This window comes from Sinohyriopsis cumingii, unplaced genomic scaffold (assembly GCF_028554795.1).
Source record: "Sinohyriopsis cumingii isolate HCF-2022 unplaced genomic scaffold, ASM2855479v2 utg001752l, whole genome shotgun sequence".
Taxonomy (NCBI): Eukaryota; Metazoa; Mollusca; class Bivalvia; order Unionida; family Unionidae; genus Sinohyriopsis; species Sinohyriopsis cumingii.
In genome coordinates, this window is record NW_028316044.1 from 248,421 (window position 1) to 274,211 (window position 25,791).

Genomic DNA, 25,791 nt, shown 5'->3' on the forward strand with positions numbered 1-25,791 from the left:
CAAGTTTTTGTACATGTTTGTGCCATGACTATTACACATCATGGAGTAAACAATTTATACTGGCATGATTACTCAGAGATATTTGTTTTTAAATTTGTAATTGAATTTTCAAACATTTTTCAAAATATGTAACCATGATAAATAAACCTGTAAAGCACAAGTTTTACTATCTGCTGAAAGTGTTAACATACATGTACATGAACCAGCTGGTGAATCATAAGAATCACCCTTGTGTGGAAACATCTCTGTTCATTAAGGGCTGTTCCATTTAAACATACATGCTACCCAGGGAAGGCAGGTTTTAAAAAATATATGAGAGGGTACTACTTTTATTTCATAGAGTTCATATTAAAATGATAAGGAATTTCTAAATTGTATCTATGGGTGTGTACCCCACTTTAAAAGTGCCTTCCCTGGGTCCAGTGTATGTTTTAATGGAACAGCCTTAACTTTATGACAAGAAAATTTGTCATTTATTTGTTTGGAAGGATCAAGATAGTCATGTTTTTTTTTCATTAACAGGAAGACTTGTTTCCATGTTTTTATATGACATGCTAAATTTCATAAAGAATGTCAGATGTGTTAATCTGAGCTGTGCTCAATTATTCATACAAAACAATTTTTTTTTTCATGCTTTAATTGCAATGAGTCAGCAACCCAAGATTTCTAAATTAATAATTTTGAATAAGGTGTTGATCATGCCTTTGGTATTTAAGCTGCCATTGTTTACCTGGCTTTAACGTGTCAAATGATAAAAATATTATACTTTATTTTCTCTGATGGAACACACAAACTCAAAACCAATTAAACCTGGTAACATAGGATAATTATAGCAAAGCCTTTGGAAAATATAATAATTAGAAATTTGAATATGCAAATTAAACTTGAACCTTCTAACACAAAGAAAATGTTTTAGCAAAGATTGTAATAAGGTTTTTACAGCTTGTTTTATCAATTATCCTGTGCTGTGTGGACCCTTATACCAGAAAATGATGAAAACCCTGATGTGTATATATATGTAAATGTAAATAAAGTTTATAAATTGCACTTATGTTACTTTGGTAAACATTGTATTCAAGATTATAGTTTTAAATATAATGTGCACTTCTGTAGGACTACCTCTTGCAGACCAGCTCCAGTCGAGTCATCATGTTTATGTTTGTCATAGTGTACATGGGCTGGATCCACTGCCAGATTACAGGTAGCCAAAGTGTTTCAATACAAAATACAAACCTAAATCTGGCTGTCACACCGAGTTAACATTTCTGGTCAGTATATTAAAATGGAAATTTGGCTGCAACATTAGTCTTTGTTAAATATGTGCATTTCTGGCTGAGAGTCAAAAACTGGCACATTTTAGTGATGACTGGTGCTTATAAAGTTGTTAGGGGTATGTAAAGAGTATTTAACATGCCTAGGTGTATATTGCAAAACCATGACATGCATACACGATTGCTACAATGTCTACATTATACTTTACTCTTCTCTTTTTTCATAACGTTTAGCACATCTGAAATGCTATTAGCATGGACAGTTACTCCTCTGCCATAAATGCTATTCTACAACCACTCTGTATTCCTGTTTGTATGAGATGAAAAATGTGATAGACAAGTTCACCATACACTGATCTATTCTACTAAATTATGCATGGTTCTGTATGTCTTATTATTTCAATCTGGGAAGTGGTCTAAATAATACTTCAAAACAGCATTCAATTTAACATCTTTATTTCAAATTCTATTACTAAAATGATTTCTTACATCATTGTTAAAATGCTGTGTTCCAATCTTTAACAGGCTAAAGACAATAAATTGTCCAAACTTCACTTAAGAAATTCAAGTTTGTCAAGAATATGAATGACCACTGCAGTTTGAGACCCAGTAAATGTCAAGAATATGAATGACCACTGCAGTTTGAAATCTAGTAAATGTCAAGAATATGAATGACCACTTGCAGTTTGAAACCTAGTAAATGTCAAGAATATGAATGACCGCTTGCAGTTTGAAGCCCAGTAAATGTCAAGAATATGAATGACCACTTGCAGTTTGAAACCCAGTAAATGTCAAGAATATGAATGACCACTTGCAGTTTGAAACCCAATAAATGTCAAGAATATGAATGACCACTTGCAGTTTGAAACCCAGTAAATGTCAAGAATATGAATGACCACTTGCAGTTTGAAACCCACTAAATGTCAAGAATATGAATGACTACTTGCAGTTTGAGACCCAGTAAATTCAAGAATATGAATGACCACTTGCAGTTTTAAACCCAGTAAATGTCAAGAATATGAATGACCACTTGCAGTTTGAGACCCAGTAAATCTCAAGAATATGAATGACCACTTGCAGTTTGAAACCCAGTAAATGTCAAGAATATGAATGACCACTGCAGTTTGAAACCCAGTAAATGTCAAGAATATGAATGACCACTTGCAGTTTGAAACCCAGTAAATGTCAAGAATATGAATGACCACTGCAGTTTGAAACCTAGTAAATGTCAAGAATATGAATGACCACTGCAGTTTGAAACCCAGTAAATGCCAAGAATATGAATGACCAGTTGCAGTTTGAGACCCAGTAAATGTCAAGAATATGAATGACCACTTGCAGTTTGAGACCCAGTAAATGTCAAGAATATGAATGACCACTTGCAGTTTGAGACCCAGTAAATGTCAAGAATATGAATGACCACTGCAGTTTGAAACCCAGTAAATGTCAAGAATATGAATGACCACTTGCAGTTTGAAACCCAGTAAATGTCAATATGAATGACCACTTGCAGTTTGAGACCTAGTAAATGTCAAGAATATGAATGACTACTGCAGTTTGAAACCCAGTAAATGTCAAGAATATGAATGACCACTTGCAGTTTGAGACCCAGTAAATGTCAAGAATATGAATGACCACTTGCAGTTTGAGACCCAGTAAATGTCAAGAATATGAATGACCACTTGCAGTTTGAGACCCAGTAAATGTCAAGAATATGAATGACCACTGCAGTTTGAAACCCAGTAAATGTCAAGAATATGAATGACCACTTGCAGTTTGAAACCCAGTAAATGTCAAGAATATGAATGACCACTTGCAGTTTGAAACCCAGTAAATGTCAAGAATATGAATGACCACTTGCAGTTTGAAACCCAGTAAATGTCAAGAATATGAATGACCACTTGCAGTTTGAAACCCAGTAAATGTCAAGAATATGAATGACCACTTGCAGTTTGAGACCCAGTAAATGTCAAGAATATGAATGACCACTTGCAGTTTGAAACCCAGTAAATGTCAAGAATATGAATGACCACTTGCAGTTTGAAACCCAGTAAATGTCAAGAATATGAATGACCACTTGCAGTTTGAGACCCAGTAAATGTCAAGAATATGAATGACCACTTGCAGTTTGAGACCCAGTAGATGTCAAGAATATGAATGACCACTTGCAGTTTGAAACCCAGTAAATGTCAAGAATATGAATGACCACTGCAGTTTGAAACCCAGTAAATGCCAAGAATATGAATGACCAGTTGCAGTTTGAGACCCAGTAAATGTCAAGAATATGAATGACCACTTGCAGTTTGAGACCCAGTAAATGTCAAGAATATGAATGACCACTTGCAGTTTGAGACCCAGTAAATGTCAAGAATATGAATGACCACTGCAGTTTGAAACCCAGTAAATGTCAAGAATATGAATGACCACTTGCAGTTTGAAACCCAGTAAATGTCAATATGAATGACCACTTGCAGTTTGAGACCTAGTAAATGTCAAGAATATGAATGACCACTTGCAGTTTGAGACCCAGTAAATGTCAAGAATATGAATGACCACTTGCAGTTTGAGACCCAGTAAATGTCAAGAATATGAATGACCACTTGCAGTTTGAGACCCAGTAAATGTCAAGAATATGAATAACCACTTGCAGTTTGAAACCCAGTAAATGTCAATATGAATGACCACTTGCAGTTTGAGACCTAGTAAATGTCAAGAATATGAATGACCACTTGCAGTTTGAAACCCAGTAAATGTCAAGAATATGAATGACCACTTGCAGTTTGAGACCCAGTAAATGTCAAGAATATGAATGACCACTTGCAGTTTGAAACCCAGTAAATGTCAAGAATATGAATGACCACTTGCAGTTTGAAACCCAGTAAATGTCAAGAATATGAATGACCACTTGCAGTTTGAAACCCAATAAATGTCAAGAATATGAATGACCATTTGCAGTTTGAGACCCAGTAAATGTCAAGAATATGAATGACCATTTGCAGTTTGAGACCCAGTAAATGTCAAGAATATGAATGACCATTTGCAGTTTGAGACCCAGTAAATGTCAAGAATATGAATGACCATTTGCAGTTTGAGACCCAGTAAATGTCAAGAATAAGAATGACCACTTGCAGTTTGAGACCCAGTAAATGTCAAGAATATGAATGACCACTGCAGTTTGAAACCCAGTAAATGTCAAGAATATGAATGACCACTACAGTTTGAGACCCAGTAAATGTCAAGAATATGAATGACCACTTGCAGTTTGAAACCCAGTAAATGTCAATATGAATGACCACTTGCAGTTTGAGACCCAGTAAATGTCAAGAATATGAATGACCACTTGCAGCTTGACACCTAGTAAATGTCAAGAATATGAATGACCACTTGCAGTTTGACACCTAGTAAATGTCAAGAATATGAATGACCACTTGCAGTTTGAGACACAGTAAATGTCCAAAATATGAATGACCACTTGCAGTTTGAGACCCAGTAAAGTTAACCAACAAGCTTTGAACAAAAGATGTTGTTCATGACAACTCTATCTAAAGCGAAGCTAATACAAGCCGTCTTGACCCTAACCCTTGTATCTACATCTACATTTGCCATCTTACTGATCACAAATTCAAGTAGATGTACCTAGATCATAGCAACAGGCTCATGGCAGTGAACGTGATTTTGAAAACTGAATACTTTGGATAACTGACATATTGGTTGTTCAGTTACATGTTTGACATTAATATTTACAACAATGACAAATGCTCAATCTGAAATTCCAGAAACATCAATAAACAGCATCTATAAATGGCATAATTTCATCTCTGGACATGTACTCTGGTAATTTAAATTACTGAAACAAAGATAACAGAAATAACAATAGAACCAGTCATCACTAAAATGTGCCAGTTTTTGACTCTCAGCCAGAAATGCACATACTTAACAAAGACTAATGTTGCAGCCAAATTTCCATTTTAATATACTGACCAGAAATGTTAACTCGGTGTGACAGCCAGATTTAGGTTTGTATTTTGTATTGAAACACTTTGGCTACCTGTAATCTGGCAGTGGATCCAGCCCATGTACACTATGACAAACATAAACATGATGACTCGACTGGAGCTGGTCTGCAAGAGGTAGTCCTACAGAAGTGCACATTATATTTAAAACTATAATCTTGAATACAATGTTTACCAAAGTAACATAAGTGCAATTTATAAACTTTATTTACATTTACATATATATACACATCAGGGTTTTCATCATTTTCTGGTATAAGGGTCCACACAGCACAGGATAATTGATAAAACAAGCTGTAAAAACCTTATTACAATCTTTGCTAAAACATTTTCTTTGTGTTAGAAGGTTCAAGTTTAATTTGCATATTCAAATTTCTAATTATTATATTTTCCAAAGGCTTTGCTATAATTATCCTATGTTACCAGGTTTAATTGGTTTTGAGTTTGTGTGTTCCATCAGAGAAAATAAAGTATAATATTTTTATCACTTGACACGTTAAAGCCAGGTAAACAATGGCAGCTTAAATACCAAAGGCATGATCAACACCTTATTCAAAATTATTAATTAAGAAATCTTGGGTTGCAGTTTGAGACCTAGTAAATGTCAAGAATATGAATGACCACTGCAGTTTGAAACCCAGTAAATGTCAAGAATATGAATGACCACTTGCAGTTTGAAACCCAGTAAATGTCAAGAATATGAATGACCACTTGCAGTTTGAGACCTAGTAAATGTCAAGAATATGAATGACCACTTGCAGTTTGAGACCCAGAAAATGTCAAGAATATGAATGACCACTTGCAGTTTGAAACCCAGTAAATGTCAAGAATATGAATGACCACTGCAGTTTGAAACCCAGTAAATGTCAAGAATATGAATGACCACTGCAGTTTGAGACCCAGTAAATGTCAAGAATATGAATGACCACTTGCAGTTTGAAACCCACTAAATGTCAAGAATATGAATGACTACTGCAGTTTGAGACCCAGTAAATGTCAAGAATATGAATGACCACTTGCAGTTTGACACCTAGTAAATGTCAAGAATATGAATGACCACTTGCAGTTTGAGACCTAGTAAATGTCAAGAATATGAATGACCACTTGCAGTTTGAGACCTAGTAAATGTCAAGAATATGAATGACCACTTGCAGTTTGAGACCCAGTAAATGTCAAGAATATGAATGACCACTTGCAGTTTTAAATCCAGTAAATGTCAAGAATATGAATGACCACTTGCAGTTTGAGACACAGTAAATGTCCAAAATATGACTGACCACTTGCAGTTTGAGACCCAGTAAAGTTAACCAACAAGCTTTGAACAAAAGATGTTGTTCATGACAACTCTATCTAAAGCGAAGCTAATACAAGCCGTCTTGACCCTAACCCTTGTATCTACATCTACATTTGCCATCTTACTGATCACAAATTCAAGTAGATGTACCTAGATCATAGCAACAGGCTCATGGCAGTGAACGTGATTTTGAAAACTGAATACTTTGGATAACTGACATATTGGTTGTTCAGTTACATGTTTGACATTAATATTTACAACAATGACAAATGCTCAATCTGAAATTCCATAAACATCAATAAACAGCATCTATAAATGGCATAATTTCATCTCTGGACATGTACTCTGGTAATTTAAATTACTGAAACAAAGATAACAGAAATAACAAAAGAACCAGTAAACCTTTTTTCTTTCATTATTTTTTATCTTGACAATTATAAGGGATTCATCATTTCTAAATTGAAAGTAAGATCTTTTTAAAACAGGCCAATTTTTGAGGAAATGCCTTTCATATGTGTTAATGCCTTGGACTCACAGAGGTAAATGCCTGAAAAATAAGAAAAGAACTGATAGCACTATTAAAAATTTGAACTATTATGGGATAAACCCTAAGATACGCATACTTAAATCTTCAACATAATGAGTCAGGGCTCCAAACATGGTTACCAGTGTTATAACTATGTTTCATGTTCTGATACCAAAATGTGACCCCACATTTTAGAAGATGTGAACAAGATATTGTAATATATGACAAATAACACACTCTTCATTGTAACTTATCTACATGCAACATAACATGTCAATGTACAAGCTGAATGGCTTTAAAACTATCTGCTGTTGAAGGAAACTCTGTCAACATCTTTGTATTATAAACATTAATCCCCTCACGAATTGGAATGGTAGTGCAATCAGACTAATACCATACAGACTTTTGTTGATATGCATACACATTCAAATTTTTATCTTAAAAGTTTTAATAACATTACCTAAAGAAAACTACTACTGTTTGACTTTGTACCTGTTGGCTACTTTCTGGATTACTCCATTCCACATTAATTACTGATCTCTACTTGGCAGCCCTTTTTTTTAACAGCAGCACTTGAATCATTGATGGCAGTTTCTTCCTCAGTAACCTTAAGTTCAGCTTTTGTATCTTATTTGTCAAAATGAATAGAAGTTGGTTTGTAGTAAAGTCACCAATTGGTCCACCACAGTGTTGCTTGATATGACAATACAGACACTTTCTAGGATTTCTGTCTGGAAAAAGGCAACAAAATGGCATCTAGGCTATGATAGAAGGAGCAGCCATATTTTGAAACTTAAAAGTCTTTCAAAGGGAAGCACACTCTACTGACCAATAAAAATTTCTAGGAATCTAAGATAAAACCATTTATTCTATTTCACTGCTGAGTGCTGAAACTATTTAGTTATTTAGTGGTTTATCACCAGGGCATTGAAATAAAGTGCCTTGCCCATTTTGGCATTGATTGGGTGGGTGGGGGTAAAGTACTTTTAAGCTCAAGTGTGTGCACCAGAGATCTAAAGTTAGGTGCGAGGACACGTCCAGTGATTAAATAAATACTGCAAGGGATTACCCATTATCAAATTTCTATGGTCAAAAATGTTGCAAAATTCCTATTCAGTTTCTTACAGTAACATTTTGTACTATCTAAAATAAAATAAACTGAATAATAACTTTATAAAATAATAAAAAAATGACTAAAAATATTTTGTCTCCTCATCACTGCTGGCCTAATAAGAGTTATTATTCCAGGTGAGGATAAGGGGCTGTCATTTTTTTTTAACCCATTCCCCAGTTGCAGGGTGTACCTTTTTGTAACCCTTCCCCAGTGTGAATGTATACATTTTCTTAGTACCCCCCTTCAAACACTGTCAATTTTTTCTCTTATGGAGTGAAATGGGAGTTTCTTTAGTAACATGGTCTCCATATCTGCATGATCAAGTCCCTGTTTTCAAGCAACAGATTTGATCATTCACTGTGTTTGATAATCTAATTCCATACATTTTGTTGTTACATTTTTTTGTCCAGTATTGCTAAAAATATTAAAATTGTACATTGCAAATACTGGATGCAGATGACACAGTTCTGACTGCCATGCATCATCCATCCTGGAAACCAGAAAAAGGCACAGGGGCTAATCAAGTTTCTTACAATTTACTTATCAGTTATATATGTACTATAAAGAAACTACAAGTGATGACAATTGTCTCCCTTTTCACACAACTTGTTGTTTTTGTTGTTGTGGGGTTTAACGCCATTTTTCAGCACACAATAGGCTATGCTTGGCGGCCAGTATTACTGGTGGAAGAAGAAATCGGGAAAACCCCAGGAAGAACCACCTACCCACGAGAAGCTACTGGCAAGCTTTCTCACATACCCACATTGGCCGAATCCTAGACTCGAACCCATGCAGACAGAGGTGAGATGGCAGTGATCCGTAATAGAAAGCACTTGAGACCACTCGGCCACTCGTGGCCCCCACACAACTTGTATGGCCCTGATCAGACCCACTTAATATGCAACTGAATGGTTGACTGCCCTCTCACTGGCCAACTGAAAATGATGCACTGCACTTATTTATAACTTCTCTTCTTGATGTTTTTCATTTTTAAAATTGGTAAGGGGCCGCAAAAAATTGGAAAGTGTGCAAATACTATCAGTTGTTTCTTGTTGGCTCTGGCAAATAGGTTTTATTGTAACTTTAATAAAGTTTTTGTTATTAGGTGTGTATGTACTACTTGGTCTTATCCCCACCCACACATATATTCAAACATCGCCCCCTTCAATGTGTACAAACAAAATGTACGGTCCTCAAAAAACAAAGTTTAATCCAAAGCCAATATAAGATTCACATTGAAACTAACGCAAGTTAACTCAAAAATGACCACTAGTGCATTCATTATGAAAACTATTCAGGTGAATAAAAAATAGGCATGAAATGTAAAGCAGCAATTATGTTATATGCTGTGTATATTTTGGAGATGATAAACATACCAAAAATTTGGTGTAATGTCCAAATGTTTAGCAACCTGACATGCACATAGCAAAATCTAAACATTAAGTCAACAATGTTTAATTCAATTTGCTACTATGGTATCATTGTGCTTACATTTTTTTGAGAAAATGAGATGACTGGATACTACAAAGAAAGTTGCAATAATCATCCACTTGTGTACAAGCCACAACCAACCACATTGTTAGTAAGTACTTGCATGGTTATGACCAACACCAATGAAAATAAGAACTGTTACCTCTTAAGAATCTGAAATATCAATGAAAAACTCCTAACACTTTTGACTTAGATTACCAAAAGTTACATTTAATTAGGTATGGACAGTATCATTTCTATGCAGAAATAATTGGAAGATTGGGTGAATCTATTACTAACCAACTCATTGATTTCATGATAATGTTCTCATTTTTGTTCTATAACTTTAACTTCCTTCCATATGTTTTAGCCATTTATTACAATAGTTCCAAGATTTCTTTTAAACTGTCACAGTATGTAAACAAAATGCAACTGAATCCATGAAACAAGTTTGCCAAAATTGTCACATAAGATACTTCATACAAACATACAAGAGTAATGCCAATGACATTATGCTCTGCACTTCTTCCATTGCAACTTTAAAGTGCGATCAATCAGATGCTTTCCTCTCATAACCATTAAATAGTCAAATTTTGTCAAGCTGTATTCCAAAACATCAGAATTATCTATTGGAACTAAACTTGGAGTTAAAATATCCAATGGAGACTCCATTACACACAAGCATTGGTTTTGGCCCTTTAATCAATAAACTATACTGAAATCTGCCCCTCATTTATTGTATGTGTTGGTTATCTTGAGTTAACTGGATGAAGACAAGTACATGTTACAATGGCTTTTGACTGATAGAAACAAATCTATGACAACATTTGTAGTGATTGAATAAACGTAATTTCAATACCCTTTTAACACTTTTTGATTAGCTTATTGAAAAAATAACAGAACTTACCTCTAAGGCTGTCCATTATTTCTCTAGGCTTTGCTTTCTCAGCCAAATACTGACTTCTTCCCCAGTCAAAAACATGTTTCACTGCCATAACTGTCACAATATGGTTATATTCGGCTCTTTTCACAGCACGCATTGGCTCTGACTGATGCAAACCAAGTCTCACAAGACTAAAATTAATGTGGCCGTATAATTTATATTTGAGTTATTTAAAAAATGTGCTAGTTTTCCTTATGATTGAGAAAATAAAGACATAGATTTTCATTTTTTTTTGTGATTAGTAAAACTACAAATGCAGGTCATGTGGTAGGCTTTCCCTGACCTGTTTATAGCTGACCAATGACAATGTTTTATAGTCTGTTGTCTGTTCAAAGGAAATAGGCCTACTCCTGCATAACATAAAATACAAATTTAATGACTGGATATCTAAAATGTAAGTTTTTTTATTACATTTAGCTAGCACTTTTAGACAGACCTACTGAACCAGTTATTTCAACCACCTATAGAAGCGATTTTATTGAATAAACAACCAGGAACAGAAGCAATTTTAAATCCAAACCATGTGATATGTTTTTAAAAGTGCTGTCCCCAGGTCCCATGTACGTTATAATGGAACAGCCCCAAACATAATTACAGTGCATCTGTCTAGGTAAATTTGCAATTTATTTACTTTTCTTTCTAAAATAAGCTCAATCCTTTATTACAATAGTGTGAGCAATATTTATTTGATGTGATATTTTTAAAGGCAGACAGTGCTTGACTAACTCAACATGGTCTTTCAAGGTAATCAGCACAGGCTAAGTTTTGATATGCCAAACATACTGGTAGTCACTATGCTTTCTCTAGGTACTTATAAATTTGCAATTTATTAACTTTTCTTCATAAATAAACTTGATTCTTTGTTTTCTTTCTCATTTTAAAAGATAGTATTTGCTACTTCTGTGATACAATACACAAAGCAATGTTTAATTCACTCAATGTGGTGTTTTTGAAGGTAAATATTAACACCAGCAAAATTTTTGATGTGTCAAACATCATCACAATGCAATGTCTTGGTGGATTCTAGATAGGACACAGATGTATTTTAGAGATGTCAATGAGGTGAACTGTAAAACATCCTTTTTAATGGTCATGCATATAATTGGAAAGATATTCTGTACTTTCAGTATTTTATAAAATAACAAACATGATGTTAAGAATGAACAATTGTTATCCACAAATATTTCATTCATGATGCCTACTACAATCATTATCGAATAAGGTCAGTCATTTTCTGTGAATGACAGATGTTAAGAAATGTAACTATGTTAAATGGCATTCTGACCAATCTATTGACCAAGTATGTTAAATATGATTCAGCATAATAAATCATAGGCCTTCCCACTAACTGGTATGAAATGTAGCTGGACAATTGTTCTGGAACAGAAAGATTCAATCTGTAGGAGTGGACTGGTTTTCTGCCACAACCAAATTTGTTACTCACTATTTTGTCTGTTTATTAGTCCCAAGCCTTTTGCTATCAATACACATTATATCTTCAATTGGGAATATTTCACTTTTTCTTCTTACAAATGTTTGAAAATAACCTATATGTTGGGGATCCCTCTTTTCCACATGAAATTAAATGGTTAATTACACCTGATACAATGTTATTACCTCTCCAAGTTTATAAATATCTTCTACAAAGAATTCTGACACTTTGAATGGTTTTCCCTCTACATTCACCACTGGTGCTGGCTCCAGTTTATCTCTCAAAGGAAGGGCAAAATAGTTGGCAAAGAGAGAGGACTCAAATGTGGCTGACATAAGAACAACCTTCACATGGCGGGAATTGGTTCGCAAGAGTTTGCGCACAACAAGCAAACAGAAATCTGTGTCCTGGTCTCTCTCATGAACCTGAAGTGAAGTAGGTAAAATTGTAAATGGCCATAAATATGATGTAAGAAGATTGAATATAATGAATCAGTAGGGGACATATGGCTACTATCTCAATCTGCAAATCTTCATTTGAATTTACTAATCTACTTTTTGGTCTAATACTGTAAATTAGAAACATAACATGTGGGTTAGCCATGTTTTTCCCTATCCCCCCTCCCCGTGGGGTTTATATGTCCACATGTTATACAATTTGATTTTTACTCGTACTACCACATTGCAGTAATATTTTAAAAGACTCATTTCCTATTTCAAAACAATGTACCAAGTTCAAAATAGTAAACGAGTCTAATGTTGATTATGTAGTTATGTTTTACATGTTAGCTAAATTTTTTGAAGTTAAAAACTGATAAAATAACAATAGCACAAGAACAACATAATAAAATCAGCATTTTCAATTTAATAGATCACTAATTTATGAAGAGTAGCAATGTTGTTGCATTTAATAAAATCTTAAATGTTGTTGCATTTAATAAAATCTTAAACTGCCATATATATAATGTCAATAATATCAAAAGATGATTAAAAAAAATTGTAATTAGAATTTTCAGTATCGTCACTGTCATGAAAAACATTCATAACCTTGTCTAGGCATGCTTCATTTACAGTTGAGGGCAGTGATGCTGCATCTGATTTGGGGGCCCCGAGTGGCCGAGTGGTCTAAAGCGCTCTTCGTTACGGATCACTGCCATCTCACCTCTGTCTGCGGCGGTTCGACTCTAAGATTCAGCCAATGTGGGTATGTGAGAAAGCTTGCCAGCAGCTTCTCGTCGGTCGGTGGTTCTTTCCGAGGTTTTCTCTGGTTCTTCCTCCACCATTAATACTGGCCGCCATGTATAGCCTATCATGTGCTGCAAAATGGCGTTAAACCCCACAACAACAACAACAGCATCTGATTTGCTATTGTAGTTGGATTCAGAGCTAGATGAATCGACTTCTAGATGAATTTCACACGGAATCCATAGCAAATGGTAGTTGGTGATATTCTTTCCCAAGCTGATATACCCTAAGTGGCTATAGTGTTTATTGTAAAATTGGAAGGTGTGTAGCTCATGCCATATGGCGATTATTTCCAGGTATTTTATTGACTTTAAATTAACAGATAGATTCAACTTTGTTCTTGCACTTATGAAAGAAAGCTTGTGGCATCATTGTGGAATGGATGCAATGACTCAAGGTGAGGAAACTATCTTTGAATGGAGCCATTTTGGTTGAAATGACTCTGCTGCTGTATGTCATTTCATCAAGCAGAACACATTGATTGAAATTTAGACTGTTTAATGATTCAATGGTAAACAGAAAGGATGATTCACCATACCCAACTATTTTATATTATGGTCATAATGAAAAGCCAACAACACAGACTTGGGTCATTTTTTATTCTTTATGAAAACCTGCAGGTTATGTACATCTGTGGCTAATCTAATAAATTTCTTTACACACAAAAGAGAAACCTTGGGTAATACATGTGTATTATACTTGTATGCATGTTATATTCACTAACTTACAGTAACCAGAAACTGAACAACACAAAGGTTTTTTTTTACTACCTGTGGTCTGCTGATCAGGAAACTGAACACAGACAGTGACCAACCTGTGGTCTGCTGAATAGAAAGCTAAACAACAAAAATATACTGATCTACTTCTGTCCTACAAATTAGAAAATTTAACAACATATAGATTCTGAACTAATTCTAGTCAACTGATCAGAAAATGGAACTATAAACAGACACTGATCTACTTCTGGTCAAATGATTAGAAAATTGAACAACACATAGATACCAACTACAGGTTCACTTATGAGGAAACTAAATAACACATTTCACACCTTTGTCATATGTTCTCAGTTAATCAATCCAATGTGCACATTGACCCTGCTGCACGTTTAGAAACTGAACCTGTCCTTTTATTTATTCTCAAACAAATTGCAGGACTGGATATATTCTACTGAGCATGAATTTCTATGGCACTTTGATTAATAAACTCGTATAGTATGACATGTTATGCATATCTATATTGTGTTCTTAATTTTTTGTCCATGATTGCCGATTGCACTTCAAGCTAATGTTCATTTGTAAATAACATGTTTACATGGCTAACTTTTGTCCGTGAGGGAATTCCAGAACATTCTACTGGAGTAATTTAAAGAAAGTAATCATTCCTATTAGATATCAGTCTTTGGGAAATTTATTATCAGAATTTACAGTTGTGTTCAGATATAGTTAGTGAGGAGTTATTTAAATCATTCATTGGAATTACTAAAGTGCACACTGACTGGATCAATTATTGTGGGATCACAGAGAACTCATTCAAAGACATTCTTGATTACATCACTGTGGTACATCAGAACATTCAAGACTTTTGGAATTCATTTGGAACATTCTATACAACTGGACATGTGATAGAACATTTAGAATTATTGGGAATTAACTTACAATACTGTTTTTTATATTTAATTTTCACTCTGTGGCTTAGAGAAATAAATTCTTTGTATGATTTGACTTAAACTGTTGGTTTCCCTTTCTGCTATTTATTTAAGAGCTACAATGTGTAAACTCCAGTATATTATCAGGTGTCAGTTTCTATGTCACTGTGATTACTGACCTCATCCAGTACGACATGTGTAAACTCCAGCATATTCTTGGCACTGATCAGCTTTTGTAGCAGGACACCTGTTGTACAGTACAAAATCCGAGTGTCAGAAGAAGCAGTTTTATCCAAGCCAACCTGTAAAGAAAATTTCAAGGGCATGTAAAATGTGCAAGGCTGCCGTCTTTTAAGTATTCCATAATAAATATATTCTAAATTTTAATAAAAATAACAACATTTTCATTATTATTCATGGTTAAGATATGATTAAATCTTACAATTATTAAATTCTCTGTGGATCCACTTGCTTCAACTGTGAACAATGACAAACAGGCATGGCAAACTGTCTATTTCACCTTTATCTTATCAAAGAAGTTCCTCTTTCCCCAAGAAACACTAGCACAAAAACCGTGCTGTGCTATAAACACAACACCATAACACTCCTGTGAAGTATGCTGTGCTTTAAGCACAATGCCATGACACTCCAGTGAAGTATGCTGTGCTTTAGGCATAACACCATGACACTCCTGTGAAGTATGCTGTACTTTAAGCATGATACCATGACACTCCTGTGAAGTATGCTGTTCTTTAAGCACAATGCCATGACATTCCCGTGAAGTATGCTGTGCTATAAGCATAATACCATGATACTCCTGTGAAGTATGCTGTGCTTTAGGCATGATACCATGATACTCCTGTGAAGTATGCTGTGCTTTAAGCATAATGCCATGACATTCCTGTGAAGTATGTGCTATAAGCATAATACCATGATACGCCTGTGAAGTATGCTGTGCTTTAGGCGTGATGCTATGACACTCTGTGAAGTATGCTGTGCTAAAGCATAATGCTGTGACACTCCTGTGAAGTATGCTGTGCTATAAGCATAACACCATGACACTCATGTGAGGTATGCTGTGCTATAAGCATGATACTCCTGTGAAGTATGCTGGGCTTTAAGGATGATGCCATGACACTCCTGTGAAGTATGCTGTGCTATAAGGATAATGCCATGACACTCCTGTGAAGTATGCTGTGCTTTAAGCATAATGCCATGATACTCCTGTGAAGTATGCTGTGCTTTAAGCATAGTGCCATGATACTCCTGTGAAGTATGCTGTGCTTTAAGCATGATTCCATGACACTCCTGTGAAGTATGCTGTGCTATAAGGATAATGCCAAGACACTCCTGTGAAGTATGCTGTGCTTTAAGCATAACACCAAGACACTCCTGTGAAGTATGCTGTGCTTTAAGCATGATGCAATGATACTCCTGTGAAGAATGCAGTGCTTTAAGCATAATGCCATGACACTCCTGTGAAGTATGATGTGATATAAGCATAATGCCATGACACTCCTGTGAAGTATGCTGTGATATAAGCATAACACCTTGACACTCCTGTGAAGTATGCTGTGCTATAAGCATAACACCAAGACACTCTTGTTTGACATGCTATGCTATATTCTTTCTTTATTTAACTTACCTAAAATTCAACAGAAAATTTTAATGTTACTGCTTTTTGCACCAAAATCATAGTATTCATAATACTAATGAAAGGTTCACAGAGTTGTTGAAACAAGAAAAAAAGAATAATGTAATAAATAATGCTCCAAAGTTAAAAACTTTAAGATTAAACATCTCTCCACCAAAGGAGTAATACACAGTTTACTGCAATAAAAAACTAAAAGATAGGAAGTAATTATATTAAAAACACATACATATACTAATGATATTCACAATTTTTGTCTTCAATAAAATCTAATCCCAACCTGTCTTCATCTTGTTACAAAAGGTCTTATCTAATAAAGATGCAAGCTAATTCCAAAAGTCATTAGTAAGGTTCTGCTGCTGAAACCCAAGCTCTGGAAGATGAGAATTCAGGGGCTCTGACTCCATTAGTAATATTGTGGAACACTGGAAAACAAAACACATTCACGATTTCATCCATATAAACCTTCATTTAAATATGGTTGAATTCCACAAGTCCTAATAAAATAATGCTGGAAAATGGATAATAACCCCTGTACATGATGGAATCAAATACTGGGAACCAAAATCATTAAAAACTCCATATTATGTATATTTAATTTGCATTGTCTACATGTTTTTTTTAAATTCATTATATGCTATGGATAATTGTAGTTTGGACTTGACCTTGTCCAAATCCAAGCTTATTGTCAACCTAACCTGAATCATTGATTTTGGTTTCGTAAACAACATTTTTATCTCAATCTGAGTCCAGAACACAAAATTCCCCATGAAGTAGAGTCTACCTGTTGTTTACCACATTTCATATTATAATTTTAGTAACAGACTTAATTATAACTAAGATTTTGTCTTGTAAACATCTGGAACCTTCCAGAATTAAATTTTCCATTAGGTAACAGTTTTTTGTTAGAAAATGCTAACTGTAACCTGAGGTCAAGAAGAGAACTATATAATCTTGTTGATCTAGAGATCAAAGAATTAAGCAGAACCAGTAATATTATTGTTGTGTCCAGTATTTCATTTGAGCTGGAATTTATTTATTCAAATTATTTAATTTAAGTTATTCTTCTCTTGAAATATGAAGTGCTCAAATATAACATTCTTGGACATAGAGACTTCGATTCTATAGTAAAAGTTCAAATATCATTAGACTTTATTATTGTGATCCAATAAAGGACTGCAGGCACATCACCATAACACAGGCTGGTACAGGCACATTAACACATCCATCATTGCATTTATTTTGAAATACCACTAAAGTTTATTCTGAACTTCAATCATTAGCACTTGTATTGGAAATTCTTGGATTATATAGGATTTATTTTGCAATCCGATAAGTTCTTTTTATATTTTTCATTTTGTATTCAAGGGAAATAAATTATTTGTTGAATTTTACCAAGCTTGTTGCTTCTCGCTCTTTTCTATTACTTATTTTAAGACCTTAGAGTTGTAATAATATATATAAAGCAGCACATGAAATCTGATTGAAATCCAACAAATTTTAGTAATGTTGCAAAAACCAAAGTCAAGAGGATGAACAGTCAGATCTACAACTCAGTAATAATGTCCTGGAAATAATATTTGATTCAAGAACTCATCAATATAAACCTGCCTGCACAATTTTTATGAAATCCAATGATTCCTGGGATTGATAATGTAATGCTGCAGAGACTAAAGTTAGGAAGACAAATACTGCTCTTCCACAGAAGGCTGGAAACCAAACTCATTATGTCAACTTTGGTTGAAATCAAACAAATATTAGTATACATTCTTCGGTGGAATCAAAATTAGGAGGAAAGATAATAAGGAGCCATAACTCTTGTAAATAATGTTACAAAGCATTAAAAATCAAATTCTTTCAAGATCTAATTAAAAAAAAGTCTTATACCAGATTTGCTTGAAATCTAATAAACTTGCTAGTGCTACGAGAACCAAAGTTAGGAGGATCTACAATTATGGGGCACAATTCCTGTAAATGTTGTAACAGACTGCTAGAGACTGAACTCTTTTAAGGTCTCATAAGCATAAGCTGCACTCCAAATTTGGACGAAATCTAGTTATTCTAGGCAAAGTTAAACTGAAACTGCTCTATTTTTGAAAAAGGATTTCCAGGAATTCAAGACAAGGCCAAATCTTGTTTGTTGATGTTGTTGTTGTTATCTTGTTTAACGCCATTTTTCAGCACAAGATAGGCTATACATGGCGGCTGGTATTAATGGTGGAGGAAGAACCAGGGAAAACCCCAGAAAGAACCACCGACCCATGAGAAGCTACCGGCAAGCTTTCTCACATATCCACATTGGCTGAGCCCGAGACTCGAACCCACGCAGACAGAGGTGAGATGGCAGTGATCCATGACGGAGAGCACTTTAGACCACTCCGCCACTCGAGACCCCCTAAATCTTGTTTGTAACTCCTGAGTGTTGAAACCATCTCTGATATTCTTGCGCAATAAGATTTTCAAATTAGATACTGTGGTGACCATACTGGATGTAAAATTTTCATTTAGAACCAAAATATACCATAATAAGTCTTCTGTTGAAAACTGAATATCAATATGCCTTTCCATCTAGTAGCAGATTGCTGCCATAGTGGCCACATTGGCTGTCAGATCAGCACTGTGTTTATTCGGTACCAACTAGACATCACACAAAGTCTCTTGGTGAAAATCCAATGTCAGTGTTACTATCCATCTGGGATAAGAAGCAATAAGATTTTCAAAATGGCAGCTGTGGTGGCCATATTGGATGTCAGCTAAGTACAATTTTTCTTCAGTCCAAGACATCAGACTTAAGACATAAGATGTCTTCAGATGAAAACCCAATGACTTTCCATTTAAAAGTAGCAGTGGAAATGCTCTACTGTCCAAAGAGAATTTTCAGGAATTAAAGATATGACCATATCATCTTTTTTATCAGCTGAATGTTGAAACCATCTCTGAATGAGTTTGATTTTCAGCAATTTACATTACAATATAGAAGAGTTATATCCAAAGACTGCCCATCTTCATGATGGTTTCTTAAGCATTATGCTACCAAAGATACGACTGGCACATCTGCCATTTTGCAACTGATTCAAGCCATTGCTACACATTGCCAAAAGAATAATTCTGTAAATGAATGCGACAGAAAACAATGATGTAACATCTCATTCACATATTTGTGTTAGCTGTCTTCAGTAAACTGAATCCAACCTGGCTTCATCTTGTTACAAGTTTTTGAGAGGATGTGTATTTACTCAAACCATTGAGAGACAAATTATCCACTTCTACATCTTTTACAAAGAGTCTAACTTGCTAGAGCAATTCTTTCCACCTTTGGTTCTGTGACTGTTTTCTTCCACAGCCTGTCTTCATATGAGCCAAGTATGCAGGTTCAGCAACTCCTGGTAAGGATGCAATACTTGCAGTTAAGATTGTTTGTGCTGGCAAGAATGAGGCAGGATAACATGGGAAACTCCAATTACAAGATAGTACTGTGATTGTCCTGCTTTGCACAAGCCTTAGTGAAGGCAAACAATTATCTTTTCTGTCTACATCATACAGAAAAAGGGTGTCACCAGTTTTTAAACTAGGTCGCCATCTAAACTGGTTGGATGATTATGGACAGCTTATGATGGCAATATGGAAATACAGAATGGTTATGTTGGGTCCATTAAAAACCCATGCGCCCAAACTTACAAGCCAAAATGATATGACTGGACATGTAGGGGAACTTAAATGAAATCAAGACAAAACTGACTCATGCCTAGACTTAGTTAATTGGTATTTATTTCTTAGAGTGTTGCTAACAGTAGGCATTACCAAAATTTTCAAAGATCAATATTTCATCATAGATTGTTATTCATGGTGCATTGATCTACTTTAAAAAGAAAAATTAACAAAATACGTGACTTATTATGCCCTGAATGATGTTGGATTCCAAATTTCCTACCATTTTCCATCACAATATGATTAATATACTCCACTCCTTCAATAACTCGCACTGGGATTACTCACAACCCTAAAAATAATTTGGGGGTAGGCATGGATGCCATTTTTTACAATTAGAAAATACCAAAACATTTGGCCCTTTTTATTGAACATTAAGAAAATTGCAATAAAAATTAATAACAAAACTTTGCTATATCACTTGCTTTATCATCGAAAATGGCAGTTAGTACCCTTAAATTTTTAATCAACATCATGAAATTCTCAATTTTTAATAACATATTACATTTGTTAATTTTTTTTCTCCAAATAACATTCTCCATACACTGTAGATAACAATATTCAATGAAATTTTGATGAATATAATGTCACTAATGCCTACTGGTGACAAAAAAATTATAAAACCAGTCAACAGCCATCAAAACAAACCATTATCCTGCCCCCACCAGGTTTCTTGAGATACAGCTGGGATGGTTGCCGTCTCTTAATTTTTTTGTGAGATCCCTCACTTAATTGCATCCGCACTAATTGTGCAGTCAACATTTTTTAACGCTGTTGTACACAAATTATGTAGGGAGAGGTCTATCATGGTTTAGTTTACTAAATTTGATCATGATTTTATGTCCAGCAAATAGGGACTAATTATTATGGTATAAGGAAATATAGGATCTACACTTGCGCCCGCATTATAAGCAGGTTCATGGGTTATTCAGACATGCTGAAGCATGAGAGTGGTGTATTATGATTGGGTAATGTATCTGAAGAAATAGGGTTTCATTATAAACCCATAAATGTCCCTTTTGATCATGTAACAACATTAGGCATGGGGTTTCATTATAGAGCCATAAATGTCATTTTTGATCATGTAATGATATTAGGCAGATAATATTAATGCAGAATAAAATAACATACAATGGCAGATAGGAAAATTATTCCAGCAAACATAACTAACCTCCTCCCAGCTGACTTAGAATTCTTATAGGAAAGTCTTTATTGAAACACAAGCAACTACAAAATGTCAACAGAATGATGGAAGTGATTTTCATTTTGATAACTTGGTTTGAAAGACTGGTAATAAACCCTACTGAATATTAAAAAATACTGAATTTAGAAACTTTATATTATTTGGGCAAAAGCATAGTTTGCTGGATGTTTTATAAAAATTGTTTCTATTTTTGACATCAGCACGTCTTTCCAATACTTGAAGTTTGCATACTGAAAAAATGTCATCTTAAATTTCACAGGACAGTGATAGTTTCTATATTATCTTACACAGGAAAACCTCAAAGAGAAAATATTTCAATGTGCGTGCCTCTTTCCTTTAATCTTGCCTAAAATGTGTTAATATTTTCATCACAAACAGTATACCTGATATCCACAAACAGTGCCCATGTTCCAACTGCGCTCATGGCATACACGTCTAGCAATGCTCATGGCAGCAATTCTGCGTGGCTGAGTGACAGCGATGTTACAGTATTTTCCCTGCTCAGCATAGTGATCCAAGATAAACTGTGGCACCTGAGTTGTTTTACCAGACCCTGTTGCTCCCTGGATTATAGTTACTTGGTTGGACTCAATGGTGTTAACTACCTAAAACACAGAGAGATAAGAATGATAAGCTTCTTTTGAATAATTAATTTACAGGAATACTGATGGCCTAACAAATCAGATTAGTGTAAAAAAACCTCAAAAAATCTCATGAAAAGTTTGTATTTTAATAACTGTACACTTTACTGCCTTCATCTTTGCTTTGTATTCCATTTTTGAGCAGCACAAACTTATATTGGCACTATGCTGACGTCACACACACAGACAGACAGAGACACAATATCACCTGTCAATTATATTTGCTTATTCAAGTGTCCAATGGGCCTCAAGTCAATCTTGCCTGGTGCAATATGTGATCAATTATATAATGATACTGAGTGTGCTATGCTTGTCTAAGATATCTGCTAACCTAATGGTAAGGTCCCAGTACTGACTGCATACAATGTATAAATTCAATGTTGTAAGGGACTTAATCTTATTCTTACAAAAACTATTTAAAATTCATTTTTTAATATTAACAATCCAGTTCATTAACATGCTTCCTGTAAAACTTTCTTACAGCTGATTTAGTGTTTCACATTTCAAAACCTTCGTTGTCAAGACGATTCTATCAAATCAGATCTATTTCTGTGGAGTGATTTTTGAAAAGAAATAATTTTAAGGTTTTTATCATTTTAGTTATGTGCCCAAAACTTGTGGTGCATAAGAATTTCTTTGTACAAAGCATACTAAGAGCAAATACACTAAAATGGTTTCATTTTAAATTTGGACAAATTTTGTTGAGCAGACTTTTTAAACAGTTTTTCTATTTTTATTCATGGTGGATAAACTGAACGGCTGTTAAGCATCATCCTCTGTACCAACTTGAAAGCCGTTCGTACTGGAATGCTTTTAGACTTTTTAAAACAGTTTTCTACATTTAGTCATGGTGGATAAATTGAATGGCTGATAAGCATCCTCCTCTGTACCAGCCTGAAAGCTGTTCGTACTGGAATGCTTTCAGACATTTTTAAAACAGTTTTCTACATTTAGTCATGGTGGATAAATTAAATGGCTGATAAGCATCGTCCTCTGTACCAACTTGAAAGTACTTTGTACTGGAATGCTTTCAGACAAATTTGGCTGAAACTGGATCATTGTTCTATTTAGAAGCTGTTTATTAGTGTCAAATATTGATCTACAATGGCTGACACAGTCCTGTATTTTGTTTCCAACTTTTGCATGGGTGAAAGTTGGGAAAATCCACAATACAGAGAAGTAGGCCAGGAGTCAAAGGGGCCATTTAGGCCCACATGTGGGTGCAGGGCAAAGCCTTGGTGAGGGGTCTAGAAGTGCAAAGCCCCCTGGAAGCCATAAAAGGAGTAATTCTGACACTATATTTTTGCATGAAAATTTAAACCTAATAATCCAAATTCTGATTCTTTAATATGAAGCATACATCCATTGAATCATTATTATATACATTTCTCAATGTAAATTGTGAAGCAAAAAATGTGCTTCCTTGATCTCAATGCATAATTATCCAGACAGCAAACTAGATAACAGATGCTAATAAAATCCTGGTACATGTATTTCAGAAATGCTTTAATACTAACAGTAAGCATCAGAAAAAGAAACATGTACCTGCAATGGATAACTATGATCAGATATTTTGAACTTTTGTAAAGTAAATTAATCATTGATAAAGTTATGGTGCTTGGTGTTTTTATTTTTTATTCAGTACGAATCCATTGAGATCAAACTGATCATTTCTTTCTTTCTTTTCTAGATGACTGTAAAACCAGAGTGTTCTAACCTTGAAAGTTAGTCACCAAATGTATGTATTGTATAAAGATGCCAAAATAGACAACATATTTTCCTCCATACAGTTGTTGTTGTTGTAGGGTTTAATTCAGATCATCAATGAATGGTGGCCAAGTGGTCTAAAGCGCTCACTGTTGTGGATCACTGCCATCTCACCTCTGTCTACGTGGGTTCGAGTCGCGGGTTCGGCCTATGTTGGTATGTGAGAAAGCTTGCCAGTAGCTTCTTGTGGGTCGGTGGTTCTTTCTGGGGGTTTCCCGGGTTCTTCCTCCACCATTAATACTGGCCGCCAAGTATAGCCTATCTTGTGCTGAAAAATGGCGTTAAACCCAACAACAACAACATTAATGAATGATGGTGCATTGGAATAAGCAATGACTGAATAGACATGTGTTAAAAAGGCTCTGATAAACAGAATGTATTGAATGACTTAATCATAAAGTGCAAGAGTGTAGCATATGCATCTTTGATATTAAATAATTAGCCAAGTTAATGTCCAGCTTTACTGATGTTTGTAGATGTTGTAAATAGTTCAGTACATGTATTAAGTTTTAATAATCAGTCTTTGTTCCTGAAAATCAGCATTTTTGTCATAAGCAGTCAATATTTTTGTACTCTGGGGTTGGTAGCTATGCATTTATACATTTGTAACTGTACTGAATTGTAGAGGTGAAAAAAATAAATTCTGTTATTGTCTGCAAAATTAGCATGGGCAAAATTCTAATCATGCTGACTGATGACTGCCAAAGCAAGATAATGCAACAATATATTTTTTAAAAAAAAATGCTCTTTGTAAGATGCAAGGGGGGGGGGGGAGGAGGGAAAGAGAAAACAATGGTAGAATTATATACATGAGGTATAGACTTGGACGAGATGTCTCACTCAAACAATTCAGTGCCCTGGATCCACTATCTTTCTTATGAGGTATAATAATAATATGGTTTAGCGCAATATATAAAACTTCCCAATCAACGGGGAATTTTATGTTAATAAAGACAAATGAGAAGTTCTTGAAACTCTAGACAGTAAAATCACTGCATAGAAATGCTCAAGGTGATGGCATAAAAGTTAGAGTTTAGAGTAAATGTTCACTGCTTTCGGAAATTCTATAATACAAGTGATGTTTATTGTATCAAAAAGTTCCTTCATGTCATGCACATTGTAATAGTGATCACGTGTAGGTTGCCGGTTGAAACATTCTATCATAAAGTGCTTAACAGTGAATGGTTCATTGCAAGAAACGCACTCTGGTGGGTCTTCACTGCTTAGTATGTGCAAGTGGGTTATATGCATATGACCAATTCAAATTCTTGCAATGACTACCTCCTCCCTACGCATGGTTCTGTAGGAAGGAGTCCATTCTCCTAGGGTTGGCTTGATGGCGTGAAGTTTATTATTCACAGCATCATTCCATAATACCTGCCACTTCTGATGTAAAGTCTCTTTGATACTAGGTTTAAAATCAGTATACTTTATTTTAAAATCAGATGGTTCTTGAGATAGGGCCATTTTAGCAGTGCAATCTGCTTCTTCATTACCTATAATACCAACATGGCTAGGTAACCAGCAGTATACGATATTGTGGGAGGTACTCAGCTTAGTATGTTTGAAGAGAATATTTGTCAATAATGGGTTCTCCAGTTTTTTACTGTATAGTGACTGAAGTACTGATAGAGAGTGGAAAAGATGATGCTGTTTAAAATACATTTGTTTTCAATATATTGCAGCACAAGGTCCACTGCTCTGATTTCAGCTGAAAAAATTGATGTGCCATTTGGTAAGTGAACTGGAGGTGTGTGATTTCCACAGACAAAGGCTGCAGCAGCCCTTTCCTCATCCTTTGATCCATCGGTGTAAATTCTTGTGTCGTTTTTAAATTTGGTGAGGAGTTCATGATAAGAGTTGTGGAA

The 25,791-nt window shown here is 34.9% G+C and overlaps 1 protein-coding gene across 4 annotated transcripts in view; it reads right to left on the reverse strand.

Annotated features, from left to right (window-relative positions):
• Positions 1–25,791, reverse strand: part of LOC149771585 (ATP-dependent RNA helicase TDRD9-like) — a 158,119-nt gene that overhangs the window by 115,120 nt on the left and 17,208 nt on the right. For 3 of the 4 annotated variants that reach the window (XM_089948313.1, XM_089948312.1, XM_089948314.1), the window contains exons 4-6: positions 21,899–22,120; positions 15,132–15,254; positions 12,249–12,488 (exon numbers count right to left, since the gene is read on the reverse strand). In XM_089948313.1, the coding sequence (XP_089804439.1) occupies positions 12,249–12,488; positions 15,132–15,254; positions 21,899–22,120 (585 nt within the window). Of the gene's footprint in view, positions 1–12,248; positions 12,489–15,131; positions 15,255–16,883; positions 17,006–21,898; positions 22,121–25,791 lie in introns of those variants that run through there. The other variant, XM_089948316.1, reaches the window with a different exon arrangement.